The 19,742-nt window shown below is 44.7% G+C and overlaps 1 protein-coding gene across 1 annotated transcript in view; it reads right to left on the reverse strand.

Annotated features, from left to right (window-relative positions):
* Positions 1-19,742, reverse strand: part of LOC139269232 (solute carrier family 2, facilitated glucose transporter member 11-like) — a 94,963-nt gene that overhangs the window by 67,747 nt on the left and 7,474 nt on the right. Inside the window, exons 3-5 of the mRNA XM_070888322.1 lie at positions 16,610-16,708; positions 10,516-10,676; positions 7,390-7,514 (exon numbers count right to left, since the gene is read on the reverse strand). Coding sequence (XP_070744423.1) covers positions 7,390-7,514; positions 10,516-10,676; positions 16,610-16,708 — 385 coding nt within the window. The remainder of the gene's footprint in view (positions 1-7,389; positions 7,515-10,515; positions 10,677-16,609; positions 16,709-19,742) is intronic.

The raw sequence follows: 19,742 nt of genomic DNA on the forward strand, positions 1-19,742 counted from the left end.
CCCAAGTCAAGGCTGCTACGTGCTGCTCAGCATGTTGCATTAACTCATCAATCAACTTGACATTTTCAGACCTTGGGTAGCGAGCCAATAAAACGTTAAAAGACTTTCAATTGAGCCAATAAGGTCAAAGAAGGCGAGTTCTTTTCTGTAAATTGATCCAGGTATAAAGTACAGCCATTTTGACCATGTGTCTCAGTAAGAACAAAGACCTGGCTTGAAGCCAAGCAGTTTGTTGCTCTCTGCCAGTATTAAAAAGTTAAAACTACCATCGGAGTTCGTATTTCATTGGAAATTAAGAAATCTAACAATTTTGGCGCTGCGAACAGGATCGCTGAGAAAAGAAACTGAATTTTGGACATCGGACCTACATATTGAGGTGAGGACTCCTCTTTATAAAAGTCCTCGGTCAAAAGTCTAAATTCGCCCCTCCTTCGACGCGATTCCGAAAGCCTCCGGTTTGCGAACCCTCCGGTTGGTAGTCGGCTCGAGGTCCCATAGACGTCTAAACTTCGGCGGTGTGTTAGTTAATTAATCACCGACCTATTGATCGGCTAGCAGGCCTACGACTCGAGACCCCAGTAAAGAACCCTAGTAAAGAAATGGCAGCAGGAGATAAGGGCAAAGAATTGCCGACAACTGTTAAAGGTGGGCAGGCACCACCTCAAGTTTCGCTAGATTTAATTCTCGAACAGTTGAAAGAATACATAGAGCAACAATTCAACTTATCTAAAACCTGTATTAAGATCGAACAAAAGTACGGAACCTCCAAAGGACAATGGTCCTTAGACGAGATTAAAAGGGTCTGGGGAAAAACGACCCGTATGAAAAATAAAGAGCGAACTAGATGGTCCCTAGCGGTTATGGGCCAGATCCGAAACTGGAATGAAATTATAATGCGTTCCCAACATGATCGAGAACTGACCAGTACAAAGGACCAATTGCAAGCTGTTTGTGCACAGCTGCGACAGAAAAAGCTTGAACTTGAAAAGCTGGAAGCGGAAGTTAAAGATCTTAAAGGTGAAATTAAAGAATGGAAAAAATCATGTATTGATCAATTCCCAGGGTACCCATGTTTGGATAAATTAAAAGCGCAAACCCGAAGACACGACCGAGGAATAGATACGGTTTCTGAATCCTCCGACAATACAGTGTCGGAGGATGATGAAGAATTAGGGGTGCGATTTGCCCCATTTAAAAAAAGACGAGTTGTAGTCAAATCAGAAGAGACTGCGGATGAGGGCGGAACCAAAAAAACAAAGAGAAGGGTGTATGGAGAATACTTAGTTCATGATCCAGCAGACCCAGAGAAAATTGATAAATGGTCCAAGGAATTGCCCAATCCAAAGAAAGGGGGAGTAAAAACGTGGGACCAATTGGACCGCTTAAGAAATATATATCAACTTCATCCCTGGGACGGAGTGCAAATTTTGACCATAATGGTGCCAAAAACACAAGGAAGAAAATTGCACGACAAGGTAGATGAAGCTTTGGGGCAGAATGAGCAAGAACTAGGCGCAGGATGGGAGGCGATTAAACACTGGCTGCAAGCCTTCAGTCCAGCTAAGACAGACTGAGGAAAAATTGCAGCCTGCCAACAGAAAGGAACAGAGGAGGTCCTGGAGTATGACGAGCGGTTTAGATGCACGTGGCTAGAACATTCGGGTATGAATAATACGGATGAGGAAATGGATGAACAAGTGTTTGGACCCCTGAAAGCAACTTTCGTGGCAGGTCTAAAGCCAGAACTGTCCAAAATGCTTAAGGTAGTGTTACCGGACTGGGAAGGTAGAGGAACTACCTTTGCAGCATTGGTGGATCGATGTAACCAATTAGATTGGGATATGGGAGCTAAAGTCCGAGCTGTACAGGCTATGGGATGGAAATCCCAGGATTACGATAAACAGTCATTCGGAAAATTACCTGGAAAATGTCATTATTGTGGGAAAGAAGGTCACTGGGCCAAGACGTGCAGGGCAAAACAGAAAGGTCATGGCTGGGGAAGAGGACACAGCCAGGGATACAATTCAGCCAACAAGCCAGGCTTGTCACGAGATAACGACCTCATTGAAGCATTTAAGCGACTGACAATACAACAACAGAAGGAGTTACTTGGGATAGCAAAAGACGATTAGAGCCCACCCTGGCCCCCCTCCTCGCACTAATACAACAAAGGGGAGATGGGCTATATATAACTGTGAGGGTGGGCGATAAGGATGTGGACTGTCTTTTAGACACAGGGACGGAATTAACATGCTTACCCCTACAATATGGAGACTTTTTGACGTTGGATGGTAGGGCACGTACAGTCTATGGAGTTGGGGGCCATAAAATGGAAATTAAAAGGACAACACCGGTACTTATAGGGCTGGGTCCACATGAACTAATCACGCCGGTCTGGATAGGCCCAGTAGATCAACCCCTTTTGGGAATGGACGTTCTAATCCAAATAGATTCATCGTTGCATTTCGAGGATGGTCGGGTGACATGGTCAATTGGAACTTTGAAGAAAGAAGAATTGAAGGAACACCCGATATGGGCTAAAGATAAGAACGATTGTGGCCTACTCCAGATGGAGCCTGCGTCATTTACGGGGACCAAGCCTCCATGCACTAAACAGTATCCCATCAGTCCAACTGCCATCGCGGGAATCTTACCGGTTATTCAGCAATTGGAGAAAGAAGGGGTGCTTATTAAAACGCATAGCTCCTTCAATAGCCCCGTGTGGCCGGTACAGAAATCTAATGAGACTTGGCGTTTGACTGTCGATTATAGGAAAGCTAACCAGTGTATTGATCAAAAAGCTCCTTTGGTCGCAGATCCCTCCACCATTTTTAATGCCCTCAAACCGGAACATAAATATTTCTTGGTTATAAATATGGCCAACGGATTTTGGTCGGTGCCTCTGGCACCGGAGGTTCGACAGTGGTTTGCTTTCACGGTCCAAGGACAACAGTATACTTGGACCCGGTTACCGCAGGGTTTCCACAACAGCCCTACGGTATTCCACATGGCTTTACAAAGCCATTTGCGAGAATTACCTCCCCCGTCATCCACAGTCATCCAATATGTAGACGATATCCTGCTAGCTTCAAACACGGAAGAACAGCATGAACAAGATTTACGAGCTTTGCTGGATCACCTTCGGCTGAAAGGACATAAAGCCAGCATCGACAAAGCACAAATATCCCAAGAAGAGGTTGTATACCTGGGACAAAAGATTTCACAAGGAAAGAGAGAACTTACCCAGGATAGAACTGCAGCCATTCGGGCTGCTAAAAAACCCACCACTATTCAGAAACTAAGGTCTTTTTTGGGATTGTGTAATTTTAACAGAAATTGGATTGACTCCTTCACACAGCTTGCTCAGCCACTGAATGATATCTTAAAGGGGAAACGTGCCTCTAAAGAAGCCATCACTCTCGCTAAAGAACAGCAAGAGGCCTTCCTGAGTTTGAAAAAGATTTTGTGTTCAGCACCGGCTCTGGGAATCTCCGACAGTGGTAAGCCATTTACCCTGTTTGTCCATGAGAAAGAAGGATATATGACAGCTATACTGACACAAGAACATGGGGATCGGCAAAGACCTATTGGCTATTATTCGGCAAAACTGGATGCGGTAGCCCTCGGATGGGGAAGTTGCCTAAGGGCCATGGAAGATACATGTCGAGCGGTAATGATCACTGCGGGTCTAGTCCTCGACCAAAAGCTGATTGTCAAGTGTCCCCACACCGTATACGCTTTGCCTGTCTATGAATAGAATGTCTCAGGTGACAGCAGCTAGATGGACCCGCTGGACAGCAGTTTTGGAAGCTCCTAATCTCCATATCGTCCGGGCCAGCCCGGTTAATCCCGCAACTATGCTCCCGATGTCAGAATCGAGGGAGCAAGAGGGGGGAGAATGTGAAAAGCATGACTGCGTGGAGATTTATAAAAGAAACAGAAGAAGCAGCCTTAGCAGCAGAGGAGCCTCTGCACAACCCAGACCTCATCCTGTTTACAGATGGTTTCTCCTTTGTTGACAATGGTACCAGAAAAGCAGGATGGGCAGTTACAACCTTATATGAGGTAGTGGCAAAAGGATGTTTACCCTCAGGAACGTCAGCACAACAGGCTAAGTTACGGGCCCTGTCAGAAGCATGTTGAATAGCAGAAGGACAGACAGCTAATGTCTACACAGATTCGCGTTATGCTTTTGGAGTCGCTCACGACTTTGGTATGTTATGGCGGAAAAGAGGATTCCTCACTGCTGCTGGTACACCTATCCGAAATGGAAAAGAAGTCCGAGACTTACTGGAGGCCATACAATTACCTCAGGAAGTGTCCATCCTGAAGTGTAAGGCCCATACCAAGGAAAATACCACAGAGCACAGGGAAATGCCCTAGCCGACCAGGCAGCTAAAGATGCCGCCTCACAGGGCATTCCTCCAGAAGAACCAACACAGATGTGCAGATTGAAAGCACTCAGGACTCTGACACGAGACCTTCAAACAATGCAAGGCGAGTGCTCCCGAGAGGAAAAATGGACATGGATTGAGGCAGGAATTAAGCTATGCGAAGATGGTGTCTGGAGACAAAGAGTTACCGACAAGCCAGTCGCGCCACAAGCGCTTATGCCTTTTTTAGCCCAACAGATCCACTCGTGGGGACACTTGGCCTCACAACAGATGACGGCACGGTTCCAGAAAAGCTGGTGGGGTCGGGGATTTAAAAAACATGCCCAGCTGGTAACAGACCGTTGTGTGGTCTGCCAGAAAAATAATTCTGGACCTATCACGGTAATGCCCCAACTGAGGCCCCCTGCCCCTGTCGGACCATTCCAGCATCTGCAGGTTGATTATATATCTCTTCCTTCATGCCAAGGATACACTAACATTCTTGTCATGGTCGACAGATTCTCTAGATGGGTAGAAGCTGTCCCAACTAAAAGAGCCACAGCCAATCACACTGCAAAGGTCTTGTGTAAGGATTACATTCCCCGATGGGGAGTCCCGAGTAGCATTGACTCAGATCAGGGAACACACTTCACAGGTGCTGTCTGCCAAGAAGTCTGTAGGTTACTGAACATTACGTGGGATTTACACTGTCCTTATCATCCACAATCATCAGGACAAGTAGAACCAATGAATCGAACTCTGAAACAATGGCTTGCCAAATATCACCAAGAAGGAACACCATGACCCCAGGCACTACCAATAGTGATATGTAGCATTAGGGCAACCCCAAACAGAACTACAGGTCTAAGCCCATTTGAAATTATAACAGGAAGACCCATGTCGCTGCCAGGAACTATCGACTTACGGAAAGCTGATGTTCACTTAATGAGTGACACTTTGTTATCATACTGTCAGAACTTAACCAATGCTATTAGTTCTGTTTCCCGACAGTTATCGGCAGCTTGGGGTAATCCACCCGAAGGAGGACACGACATCATCCAGGGAGTCTGGGTCTATGTGAAAAAGTTGCATAAAGAACCTTTGGGTGCCAAGTGGGAGGGACCTTATCAAGTGTTATTGACCACCCAGGCAGCTGTTAAAGTCCAAGGAAAGAAAGCCTGGATCCATGCTTCACACGTTAAATGAGCACCCGTAACTGAAGCTGAAATCTAATAAGGACAATTACATTTTGCGAAAATGTATAAATTTACTGTAGTATTGATTGTAGGTATTCTAGACATAGGCCTACTTCTTACTAGCCGACCCTCTGCACCAAAGGGAAATAGTAGGGTAGCAAGGGAATTACATGTAAATACCTTTTACTTTTATATTGCTTGTTTATGTTATGCTTAAGGAAAGGTGGTTTACTGGTTGAATTAAGATAATGATTTGGATTCAATTGGAATAAGGTTAATTAACCTACTAAAACCAGACTTCCATCGTGGCCACGATGGAACTCGGGTTGGTGTAAATTTGTGTGGAAGCTACTAGTCCGGACATGTGGCGAAACACATCAACAAATTTTAGAAGGAAACTCTATTAACATGTATGAAATTATTTTGTAGAATGTTTAACCAGTGATACCTGAAGTTTTATGATTCAGTTTGTGAAAGAATCAAAGGGGGGATTGATAGAGTATTCAAACAGGCTCATTTAGACAGACTGTGAAAATTCACAGACCCCCAAGTCAAAGCTACTACGTGCTGCTCAGCATGTTGCATTAACTCATCAATCAATGACATTTTCAGACCTTGGGTAGCGAGCCAATAAAACGTTAAAAGACTTTCAATTGAGCCAATAAGGTCAAAGAAGGCGAGTTCTTTTCTGTAAATTGATCCAGGTATAAAGTACAGCTATTTTGACCATGTGTCTCAGTAAGAACAAAGACCTGGCTTGAAGCCAAGCAGTTTGTTGCTCTCTGCCAGTATTAAAAAGTTAAAACTACCATCGGAGTTCGTATTTCATTGGAAATTAAGAGATCTAACAGGGCTAACATGCAGAGAACATTTGAACCAAATCAAATTGAGGTTCACCAACAGCCACGAACAACCCGAAGAAGACACCACCAGCTTTGACCCTCCAACACACACACAAGTGGCAACCGACATCATGATTGACCATGAAGACGAACTCACCATCCCCAGCAGCCCGGCAAGGCCGGCTGCCCAGCAGCCCAGCGAAGAACCAACCAACTCACCCATTTGTACCGAGACAATTGACAAAGGAGCAAAAAGCCCAGATCATCTCACCCTGTAAATAAGTATACTATGAACTTTACGAGGGAGTGATGTTATGCATTTAACCCTTTGCAACCTGTATCACACCACCACCAGAGGGTCTACCTGTTGGAGTCCCAAGGGATCCCAGCTTCTCTTGGGAGCACTGTATATAAACAGGTCACCCACGAGGTACCTGCACTCTGGAGTCTTATTTAAGGAGCTAAGGTCACACTTACTCATTGCTCACAGTACTCAGTTTCTTCCTTTATTATGAGCATATCAGATTCAATAGTAACTTTCAAAAGGGAATTGGATAAATACTTTATGGGGAAAGATTTGCAGGGCTGTGGGGAAAAAGCAGGGGTTGGAACGGAATTGGATAGCTTTTTCAGAAAGGCAAGATGGGCCGAATGGCCTCCTGTGCTGTATGAGTCTATTCATTGAAATCCAACCATTTAGGGTCCACGATAGCCTGCCCCTTTTAATAATTAATAGCCTACACAACATCCATGCGAGCTGCCCTTTGAGTTCAAGATCAGAGTTTTCTGTAGGCAGCAAGATTGAAGTGCCGTTGAAGTCCATGTCATGAGGCAGACTTGTGTTTCAGATGTGACTCTCGGTACTTTCAGGTGATGGTTGAACATGGATTTTCTGTCTCTATTCCCAACATTCAAAAGTTTTTCTTTTGATCCCTGCAAACAATGCACACTAGCTCCTTGAATAAAATATTCCATTACCTATGCTAATTCCATACAGGAATCGTCCCCCCACGATCATCTCGAATGAGCCAGCCATCTTGCTGAACCCCATTATTAGTGCGGCCATAATTGCCACGATGTTATTACACAGCAGAGATTTCTTTCTGAAACACAAACACGTGTGTTTAGTTGGATGTATTCTGAACAATTACAACTTTACTAAGTAATATTTAATGGTAATTAATTTTCTGCACATAGCAGAATAGAATATCTAAGCTGTAAGCACCCTTCATTGAAGCTTCGAGAAGCAATCAAGACATTGGGCAAAAGTGGTTCAGAATTAGCTTCAGCTTTCTTGCGCGAGTCACCTCTTTAATGGACATACTCAAAATGAATACTGTTTAATTTTAAAGAACCTAATCCAACTTTAGTTTCATCTTTGTATCATGTTTATTATTAGACTCCACGGATTAATTAAAATCATCTTCATTTGTTATGCACATTCACTGGAAATTCAGACATATTTGGTTAACCAGAGGCTGCAATATTCTACTCAACCACTAACCTCCGAATAAGTTACTGTCCAGCTCTGGTCAGATTGGAACTCAAACTAGACTGATCATATAGCGATTCTCAATTTAGATTTCCTCACACTGTGCCACCATCTCGACATCTTCAATCCCTCAGAGTGTTTATGTCTACATCTCCAATCCCTCAGTGACTCTCCCTCCACCTCCAATCCCTCAGTGTGTCTCCCTCAAGGTAGCCTTGAGGAAGAGTTCATAGAGTGTATTCGGAGTGGTTTCCTAGAACAATACATTGTGGAACCAATCAGGGAGAAGACTATTATAGATCTGGTAATGTGTAATGAGACTGGATTAATTAATGATCTCATAGTAAAGGATCCTCTTGAGAAGAGTGATCATAGCATGGTAGAATTTCAAATTCAGTTTGAGGGTGAGAAAGCTAGGTCTCAAACTAGTGTCCTCAACTTAAATCAAGGCAATTACAAAGGTATGAAGGCAGAGTGGGCGAAAGTGGACTGGGAAAATAGATTAAAGGGTAAGACGGTCGATGAGCAGTAGCAAACATTTAAGGGGATATTTTATAACTCTCAACAAAGATATATTCCAGTGAGACAGAAAGACTCTAAGAGAAGGATGAACCATCCGTGGCTAACTAAGGAAGTAAAGGACGGTTTCAAATTGAAAACAAAGGCGTACAATGTTGCGAAGAATAGTGGAAGGCTAGAGGATTGGGAATTTTTTAGAAACCAACAAAGGACGACTAAAAAAATAATGAGAGAGAAGATAATTTATGAGAATAAACTAGCAAGAAATATAAAAACAGACAGTAAGTGTATAAAAAGGAAGAGAGTAGTTAAAGTAAATATTGGTCCCCTAGAAGATGTGACTAGGGAATTAATAATGGGTAACGGAAATAGCAGAGACTTTGAACAAATATTTTGTATCGGTCTTCAAGGTTTATTATTTTTTTAATCGTCCATTGCTGGTTTCTAAAAAATTCCCAATCCTCTGGCCTTCCACTATTCTTCGCAATATTGTATGCCTTTGTTTTCAATTTGAAACCATCCTTTACTTTCTTAGTTAGCCCCGATGGTTCATCCTTCTCTTAGAGTCTTTCTGTCTCACTGGAATATATCTTTGTTGAGAGTTATAAAAGAGGATTGGCTAAGAGAAAACAGAGTCGGAATAAATGGGTAATTTTCCGGTTGGCAAACTGTAATTAGTGGGGTGCCGCAGGGATCAATGCTGGGGCCTCAACTATTTAAAATCTATAATAATGACTTGGATGACGGGACTGAGTGTAATGTAGCCAAATTTGTTGATGATACAAAGGTAGGTGGAAAAGCAAGTTGTGAGGAGCACGCAAATAATCTTCAAAGGGATATTGACAGGCTATGTGAGTGGGCACAATTTGACAGATGGATTATAATGTGGGAAAATGTGAGGTTATCTACTTTGGTAGGAAACATAAAAAAGCAAATTATTATTTTAATGGGGAGACATTACAAAATGCTACAGTACAGAGGGACCTGGGGGAACTTGTACATGAAACTCAAAAAGTTAGCATGCAGGTGCAGCAAGTAATTAGGAAGTCAAATGGAATGTTGGCCTTTATTGCAAGGGGGATAGAGTATAAAAACAGGGAAGTCCTGCTACAACTGTACAGGGTATTAGTGAGGCCACACCTAGAGTATTGCGTAGTTTTGGTCTCCTTATTTAAGAAGGCATATACTTGCATTGGAGGCAATTCAGAGAAGATTCACGAAGTTGATTCCTGAGATGAGGGGGTTGTCTTATGAAAAAGATTAAGAAGGTTGGGCTTATACTCACTGGAGTTTAGAAGAATGAGAGGTGATCTTATTGAAACATATAAGATTCTGAAGGTGCTTGACAGAGTAGATGCAGAGAGGATATATCCCCTCGTGGGAAATCTAGAACTAGGTGGCATAGTTTCAGAATAAAGGGTCGCCCATTTAAAATGGAAATGAGGAGGAATTTCTTCTCTCAGAGGGTCATGAACCTTTGGCATTCTCTACCCCAGAGTGCTGTGGTGGCTGGGTCATTGGATATATTTAAGGTGGAGATAGACAGATTTTTGAATAATAAGGGAATCAAGGGTTATGGGGAGTGGGCAGGAAAGTGGAGCTGTGGCCAGGATCAGATCAGCTATGATATTATTGAATGGCGGAGCAGGCTTGAGGGACCAAATAGCCTACTCCTATTTCTTATGTTCTTATTCTCCAATCCCTCAGTTTGTCTCTCCCTCTTTCTCCAATCCCTCAATGTCTCTCCCTCCTTCTCTAATCCAACACTGTTTCTCTCTCTCTCCATCTCCAATCCATCTGTGTGTCTCTCCCTCCATCTCCAATCCCTCTGTGTGTCTCGCCATCAATCTTTCAGTCTGTTTATCCCATGACCTCTAATCCCCAGATCTCCAATTCTTCTTAATTTCTCTTTATGAATTCATGCTGTCTGACGTTCTATGCTGCTGTTTTCTTCCCTAATGATGGCAAATATGTATAACATTCCTTTTTTTTGGCTTAACTCCTTGTTAAATTTAAGCAGTTTATAAAATGGAACAAATTCATAGCCTGCAGTATTGTGATTTGGTGCACAGGCAGATTCCTGGTGTTCCTACCTTCCATACTTTGCTGTTAAAACTGCAGCAAATTGTGCTCCTACCAGTCCGCCAACAGGGTACACTGATACAATGAAGGACCACAAGAGCATTAATGAGTATTCCTGCAGTGGGGTTCCATGTCGCTCATACCAAGTTGCATTGATAAAGTTCTTAATATACTGGAAGAATTAATTAAAACAACAGATTACATTCAATGTCAAATTGAAATATAATTTCTGATCAGTATAAGCAAGACTGTGAATATTAGTCAGAATGTCAGTAAGAGTAGGAGTGTGAGTATCAGTAGGAGTGTGAGTATCGGTAGGAGTGTGAGTATCAGGAGTATGAGTATCAGTAGTGTATCAGTAGGAGTATGAGCATCAGTGTGAGTGTGAGGATTTTGAGATGGGCGACTGGGTGACGTCATCAAAACCCTGGTCGCCGTTGTGGAGTGTGGGTAGGAACAGCGGCAGGGCCCAGGTACAGAGGAGGGAGAAGGTCGGGGCGGAGGAGCGGCAAGTGTTTATGGTGGAGGTGTGACAGATGAGGGTACGGGGCCCAGAAGAACCGAGGGCCCAGGGGCAGCATGGGTCAGCTCACACTGCGATATGTGTGCGTGCTAGGTCCGTGCAGCAGAGCGGGTCTCCAGTCGTCTTGGATAACCCTTGCCACTGGCGCAAGACCTCGCTCTGTCAAGCCCATGTGGCGGCTGGTGTGCAATGGCCACCCCACGTTAAAAAAAACACTCACCGGCATCTTCCACCTCCTCAATTGGATTTCAGGGCTGGAAGATCGGGTCCTTCATCAAAACATCTGTGAACTCGTGGAAGCAAGTCACCCTCGTTCGAGGGACCGCCTATGATGATGATGATGATGATGAGTATCAGTGGGAGTGGGAGTATCAGTGGGAGTGTGAGTATCAGTGGGAGTATCAGTAGGAATGGGTGAATCAGTAGGCGTGTGAGTATCAATAGAGGTGTGAGTATGTGTGCATCAGTAGGAATGTGAATATCAGTAGGAGTATGACAACCAGTGGGAGTGTAAGTACCACTGGGAGTAGAAACATAGAAACATAGAAAATAGATGCAGGAGTCGGCCATTCGGCCCTTCGAGCCTGCACCGCCATTCAATGAGTTCATGGCTGAACATGCAACTTCAGTACCCCATTCCTGCTTTCTCGCCATGCCCCTTGATCCCCCTAGTAGTAAGGACTACATCTAACTCCTTTTTGAATATATTTAGTGAATTGGCCTCAACAACTTTCTGTGGTAGAGAATTCCACAGGTTCACCACTCTCTGGGTGAAGAATTTTCTCCTCATCTCGGTCCTAAATGGCTTACCTCTTATCTTTAGACTGTGACCCCTGGTTCTGGACTTTCCCAACATTGGGAACATTCTTCCTGCATCTAACCTGTCTAAACCCGTCAGAATTTTAAACGTTTCTATGAGATCCCCTCTCATTCTTCTGAACTCCAGTGAAAACAAGCCCAGTTGATCCAATCTTTCTTGATATGTCAGTCCCGCCATCCCGGGAATCAGTCTGGTGAACCTTCACTGCACTCCCTCAATAGCAAGAATGTCCTTCCTCACGTTAGGAGACCAAAACTGTACACAATACTCCAGGTGTGGCCTCACCAAGACCCTGTACAACTGTAGTAACACCTCCTTGCCCCTGTTCTCAAATCCCCTTGCTATGAAGGCCAACATGCCATTTGCTTTCTTAACCGCCTGCTGTAGCTGCATGCCAACCTTCAATGACTGATGTACCATGACACCCAAGTCTCGTTGCACCTTCCCTTTTCCTAATCTGTCACCATTCAGATAATAGTCTGTCTCTCTGTTTTTACCACCAAAGTGGATAACCTCACATTTATCCACATTATACTTCATCTGCCATGCATTTGCCCACTCACCTAACCTATCCAAGTCACTCTGCAGCCTTATAGCATCCTCCTCGCAGTTCAAACTGCCACCCAACTTAGTGTCATCCGCAAATTTGGAGATAATACATTTAATCCCCTTGTCTAAATCATTAATGTACAATGTAAACAGCTGGGCCCCCAGACAGAACCTTGCGGTACCCCACTAGTCACTGCCTGCCATTCTGAAAAGTACCCATTTACTCCTACTCTTTGCTTCCTGTCTGCCAACCAGTTCTCAATCCACATCAGCACACTACCCCCATCCCATGTGCTTTAACTTTGCACATTAATCTCTTGTGTGGGACCTTGTCGAAAGCCTTCTGAAAGTCCAAATACATCACATCATCTGGTTCTCCCTTGTCCACTCTACTGGAAACATCCTCAAAAAATTCCAGAAGATTTGTCAAACATGATTTCCCTCTCACAAATCTATGCTGACTTGGACTTATCATGTCACCTCTTTCCAAATGCGCTGCTATGGCATCCTTAATAATTGATTCCATCAATGTGAGTATCAGTAGGAGTGTGATTATCAGTAGGAGTGTATCAGTATGAGTGTGAGTATCAGTGCGAGTGTATCAGTGCAAGTGTGAGGATCAGTGTGAGTGTGAGTATCAGTGTGAGCGTGAGTATCAATAGAGGTGTGAATATGTGAGTATCAGTAGGAATGTGAATATCAGTAGGAGTGTGAATATCAGTGGCAGTGTGAGTAACAGTGGGAGTGGGAGTATCAGTAGGAATGTGAGTATCAGTGGGAGTGGGAGTATCAGTAGGAATGTGAGTATAGTAGAGGTGTGAGTATCAGTGGGAGTGGGAGTATCAGTGGGAGTGTGAGTATCAGTGGGAGTGGGAGTATCAATGGGAGTGGGAGTATCAGTAGCAGTGTGAGTATCAGTAGGAGTGTGATTATCAGTAGGAGTGTGATTATCAGTGGGAGTGGGAGTATCAATGGGAGTGTGAGTATCAATGGGAGTGAGAGTATCAGTAGGAGTGTGAGTATCAATGGAAGTGTGAGTGACAAATGTAGGTCCCCTGCAGTCAGAATCAGGGAAAGTCATAACGGGGAACAAAGAAATGGCAGGCCAATTGAACAAGTACTTTGGTTCAGTATTCACTAAGGAGGACACAAACAACCTTCCGGATATAAAAGGGGTCAGAGGGTCTAGTAAGAAGGAGGAACTGAGGGAAATCCTTATTAGTCGATAAATTGTGTTGGGGAAATTGATGGGATTGAAGGCCGATAAATCCCCAGGGCCTGATGGACTGCATCCCAGAGTACGTAAGGAGGTGGCCTTGGAAATAGCGGATGCATTGACAGTCATTTTCCAACATTCCATATTGGATCAGTTCCTATGGAGTGGAGGGTAGCCAATGTAACCCCACTTTTTAAAAAAGGAGGGAGAGAGAAAACAGAGAATTATAGACCGGTCAGCCTGACATCGGTAGTGGGTAAAATGATGGAATCAATTATTAAGGATGTCATAGCAGCGCATTTGGAAAGAGGTAACATGATAGGTCCAAGTCGGCATGGATTTGTGAAAGGGAAATCATGTTTGACAAATCTTCTGGAATTTTTTGAGGATATTTCCAGTAGAGTGGACAAGGGAGAACCAGTTGATGTGGTGTATTTGGACTTTCAGAAGGCTTTCGACAAGGTCCCACACAAGAGATTAATGTGCAAAGTTAAAGCACATGGGATTGGGGGTAGTGTGCTGACGTGGATTGAGAACTGGTTGGCAGACAGGATGCAAAGAGTAGGAGTAAATGGGTACTTTTCAGAATGGCAGGCAGTGACTAGTGGGGTACCGCAAGGTTCTGTGCTGGGGCCCCAGCTGTTTACATTGTACATTAATGATTTAGACAAGGGGATTATCTCCAAATTTGCGGATGACACTAAGTTGGGTGGCAGTTTGAACTGCGAGGAGGATGCTATAAGGCTGCAGAGTGACTTGGATAGGTTAGGTGAGTGGGCAAATGCATGGCAGATGAAGTATAATGTGGATAAATGTAAGGTTATTCACTTTGGTGGTAAAAACAGAGAGACAGACTATTATCTGATTGGTGACAGATTAGGAAAAGGGGAGGTGCAACGAGACTTGGGTGTCATGGTACATCAGTCATTGAAGGTTGGCATGCAGCTACAGCAGGCGGTTAAGAAAGCAAATGGCATGTTGGCCTTCATAGCAAGGGGATTTGAGAACAGGGGCAAGGAGGTGTTACTACAGTTGTACAGGGTCTTGGTGAGGCCACACCTGGAGTATTGTGTACAGTTTTGGTCTCCTAACGTGAGGAAGGACATTCTTGCTATTGAGGGAGTGCAGTGGAGGTTCACCAGACTGATTCCCGGGATGGCGGGACTGACATATCAAGAAAGATTGGATCAACTGGGCTTGTTTTCACTGGAGTTCAGAAGAATGAGAGGAGATCTCATAGAAACGTTTAAAATTCTGACGGGTTTAGACAGGTTAGATGCAGGATGAATGTTCCCAATGTTGGGGAAGAACCAGGGGTCACAGTCTAAGGATAAGGGGTATGCCATTTAGGACCGAGATGAGGAGAAACTTCTTCACCCAGAGAGTGGTGAACCTGTGGAATTCTCTACCACAGAAAGTTGTTGAGGCTAATTCACTAAATATATTCAAAAAGGAGTTAGATGTAGTCCTTACTACTAGGGGGATCAAGGGGTATGGTGAGAAAGTAGGAATGGGGTACCGAAGTTGCATGTTCAGCCATGAACTCATTGAATGGTGGTGCAGGCTCGAAAGGCCAAATGGCCTACTCCTGCACCTATTTTCTATGTTTCTATCAGTGGGAGTGGGAGTATCAGTGGGAGTGGGAGTATCAGTGGGAGTGGGAGTATCAGTAGAAGTGTAAGTATCAGTAGGAGTGTGAGTATCAGTAGGAGTATATCAGTAGCAGTGGGAGTATCAGTAGGAGTGGGAGTATCAGTGGGAGTGGGAGTATCAGTGGGAGTGGGAGTATCAGTAGAAGTGTAAGTATCAGTAGGAGTGTGAGTATCAGTAGGAGTATATCAGTAGCAGGGTGAGTATCAGTAGCAGGGTGAGTATCAGTGGGAGTGGGAGTATCAGTAGGAGTGTGATTATCAATGGGAGTGGGAGTATCAGTAGGAATGTGAGTATCAGTAGGAATTGAGTATCAGTAGGAGTGTGAGTATCAGTAGAGGTGTGAGTATCAGTAGAGGTGTGAGTATCAGTGGGAGAGGGAGTATCAATAGGAGTGTGAGTATCAGTCGGAGTGTGAGTATCAGTAGAGGTGTGAGTATCAGTAGAGGTGTGAGTATCAGTGGGAGAGGGAGTATCAGTAGGAGTGTGAGTATCAGTAGGAGTGTATCAGTAGGAGTGTGAGTTTCAGTAGGAGTGTGAGTTTCAGTAGGAGTGTGAGTTTCAGAAGCATGTGAGCTGGTCTCCAATCGTCCTGGTTAGTACTTGATACTGGACCAAGACCTAGCTCTGTCAAGCCCATGTGGCGGCTGGTGTGCAACGGCCACCCCACGTTAAAAAAATCCACGCACAGGCAGCTTCCACCTTTTAAGATGTGCTTCAGGACCTGGAAAATTAGGTCCTTCATTGAAATGCCTGTAAACTCATCCCTTTTCGGCATGGAAGCAAGTCATCCTCATTTCGAGGAACCGCCAATGATGATGTTGATGAGTATCAATGGGAGCGTGATTATCAGTAGGAATGTGAGTATCAGTAGGAGTGTGAGTATCAGTGGGAGTGTGAGTATCAATAGGAGTGTGAGTATCAGTGGGAGTGTGAGTATCAATAGGAGTGTGAGTATCAATAGGAGTGCAAGTATCAGTAGGAGTGTGAGTATCAGTAGGAGTGTGAGTATCAGTGGGAGTGTGAGTATCAGTGGGAGTGCAAGTATCAGTAGGAGTGTTAGTATCCGTAAGCGAGTGAGTATCAGTAGGAGTGTGAATATCAGTAGGAGTGTGAGTATCAGTAGGAATGTGAGTATCAGTAAGAGTGTGAGTATCCATAAGCGAGTGAATCAGCAGGAGTGTGAGTATCAGTGGGAGTGGGAGTATCATTAGGCGTGTGAGTATCAAGTAGGAGTGTGAGTATCAATAGCATTGTGAGTATCAGTAGAAGTCTATCAGTAGGGTGTGTGTATCAGTGGGAGTATGAGTATCAATGGAAGTGGGAGTGATTGTAGTATGTTCTTACCTCTGACGGCGGATTGATGGCAGCTATATTGAACCCAAATTGGAAACTCCCACCGATTCCTACCACGAAGATGAATAAGAAAAATTTCCTTCTATGAAGCTGCAAAATGAAAAATAGAGCAACACAATAGTTGTGATTTTTGCTGATAACAAAATAACCTTGTCTGATATCCCACAGCCTCAGGTATAATAAGTATGATTCTCCAGGCTCAGCATCCAAATGAGATGGGTCCCCTGGGCATAGTGAAGATCAGACAATCGGGAGGTCAGAGTGCACTCCTTTTAAAGGAACCTGACTGATTCTTCTCCATTAGTTTAGTATAAGGCACAGCCCAGCATTTATCTACATATCCTTCTCACAAATGTGCTGAATCCGATTAACCATCATTTCTCCATCCTATGTCACCTGATATCGTGGGGGAAGAAATTTGCGTCGTTTGTGCCTTGCGTTAGCAAGTGACTTCTCGCCCGAGGCGCGGGCCGCTACTGCCTCCGGCAAAATTCCGCGTGGATTAGTGAAGGCACAAGCCGGTGGCGCCCTGCTCCAGCTGGTAGCACCCCGGGCTGCTTCGCCGGTGATGGTGCCGTCATCGCAGTGCGCCGTGACCCATTGTCACCCCGGAGCAAAACTTCAGCAGTGCCCCGTGAGACCGCCGCGGATGATGCCTTCGCAGGTCACGAACCGGGCCGCACTCCACTCGCCGGGCAACTTAAAGGGAGGTGTGATGTGCAATTTGTTTACAATGGCCTTCTTACCGGTCGCAGCAGTGCATTGTTGAATTGGCAGGGTCCGTGCCACGATATTGCAGCCCGGCACTCCGCTTCTGTGCCAGACTGCTGCCACGGCACTCCACGCCCCCCCCCCCCCCCCGGTTGGCCCCTTCTCCCCAATGCAGAGTCCACAGCATGCCTTCCCTTTTAACGGAAGGGGAAGCCCTGTGCTCCCGCCAGCGCTGCGCGGCTCTCCGTGTAGTGTTAGAAAATTCCCGCGGTTAGCACCCCGGTCCTGCCCCCGAGAGGAAGTTGAGCGTGCAACATTGCCACTTCCGATCTCACTGCCGGGCAGCGCTTCCGTGCCTGGCATAGGAAGTCCCACCTCATCTCAGTTACCGCCTCCACGGGGCACAGGAAGCTTGCTGATTTCTGTCCTGCCAATATTTATTCTTATTTGAGATGTTCAAAATTATGAAGGGTGTTGATACAGTAGATAGGGAGAAACAGTTTCCAGTGGCAGAAGGATTGGTAACCAGAGGACAGAGATATAAGATCATTGACAAAAGAGCCAGAGGGGTGGATGGGGAGAATTTTTTTCATGCAGTGGGTTGCTATGACCTGGAATACACTACCTGAAAGGGCAGTGGAAGCAGATTTAATGGCAAATTTCAAAAAGGGATTGTATATATACTAATTGGATAGCTCTTTCAAAGAGCTGGCACAGGCACGGTGGGCCAAATGGGCTCCATCTGTGCTGCATGATTCTATGATTATTAAATCTTAACAGAATGAATTATCTGACAGCATCTGTTACACATAAATATGCTACACTAAAGTGCTATCGGCCCAAAGTGTTCTCATTCTAACACATGGGAAGTCTAAAGATTGCACTGATTACCAATATGGATCACCACCAGGACCCCTTTTAGAGAGTGATGAACAGGGACGCCCCAAATTTCCTTAAGGCAATGGGTGCACTGATGGAGATATCTGGGCGAGTGAGGTCAGGCTCAGTAATGACAGGTCTTCACATCACAGATAACGGCCTGGGAATTCCCTCTTGCATTCGGGTTGAGCTGTCGTTATGTCCAACCCATTAGAGGCACAACTGATGCTCCACCAGCACTCCTGCCTCCTCTGCCCCAAAACGCACTAGACTCCAGCAAGACGGCAGTAATGTGGAGCGGCGGAAAGTGGGGCTCGCAGGAGTTTCCCAGGTGAGGCTCATGGCCTTGGAACACTCATAAAAGAGACATTTTGGTGGTTGAGCAACTAATCTTTTTATAAAGTGGGCCAGATGCCATTGTTTGAAGGCGCTCCTGTCAGCACATCCTCATTTTGCTGCTCATGGTCACCTGAGATGCGCCAATTCTGACCCCATTTTTAGACGAATGAAACTCCAACGGGGTCAGACCCCGACGTCATTGGCAGGAGACAGTTCCCACTCCACTATACTTACTGGGGGGGGGGAGGGGGGCCAGGAGAAGGGGGAATGATGGTTAAGCATATTTGGCCCCCGAATACCACTGCTATCATTCATTTTAAAAGGTGGAATGAATGGTGGACCCCTTTAGAGAAGGTGCTTCTTGCCATCTAATAAAATTAAACATCAAACAGTTGCAAAAACAAATTAAGATCAGCATTAACAGCCTCTTGTTAATAGTTCTGTCAATAGTTCACTGCTTTTTGTTTAAACAGTGATTGCTAATGCCATCCTGGCGAGTTCTGGTCTGAATGAGTGACTGAACCTGAGGCTTCACTGGAGCATGCTGATTATTTCAGCTTACTTACACTGACTCTGGGAGACTGGGTTGAGGTTTGTAACCCTTCAAGGCTACTTCTGTTGGCCTTGTTGGATTAGGTGTAACTGGGGTTTTAACAGCATATTGGCTGCTAAACAAACTATGTCCCTGAAAAACTCAGTTTTAATTTTGGAGAATGTCAAATTTCTTCATTATGGTAAAAATTACAATTTAAAAAATACTTTACAAAAGTTTATTCACGATACTACGCGATAGGGAATCCCCACTATACGGCGCTGAAAAAGGCAAACTTCTTGCCACAGTTATTGTGAGATCACTGTGGGCAGCCTTTTTCGGGGCCAGCGGTGAGGGCTTTTGCTTCGCCGCTGAGCGCAAATTCTGGGCTATTGTCTCACCTAGTGATTGCATTCAGTTTACCAAGCCTTTTGTCTCTGTGTATGAGTAGATACCATGGAGCCACGCATAAATTAAATCAATATTCCCATTAATTTTCATGTATCTCAAGGTACTGATACTAACAGATCCTGGTGTTCTGATTTAGGATTTATCCACCAATGAGACAACAATGTTACAAACAGCCTTTTCCAAATCTCCAGGCCCACAAAATTTAAAAAGACTAATAACTACAAAAGAAATATATACACAAATATGAACTGA

This window comes from Pristiophorus japonicus, chromosome 8 (assembly GCF_044704955.1).
Source record: "Pristiophorus japonicus isolate sPriJap1 chromosome 8, sPriJap1.hap1, whole genome shotgun sequence".
In the NCBI taxonomy this organism is placed as follows: Eukaryota; Metazoa; Chordata; class Chondrichthyes; family Pristiophoridae; genus Pristiophorus; species Pristiophorus japonicus.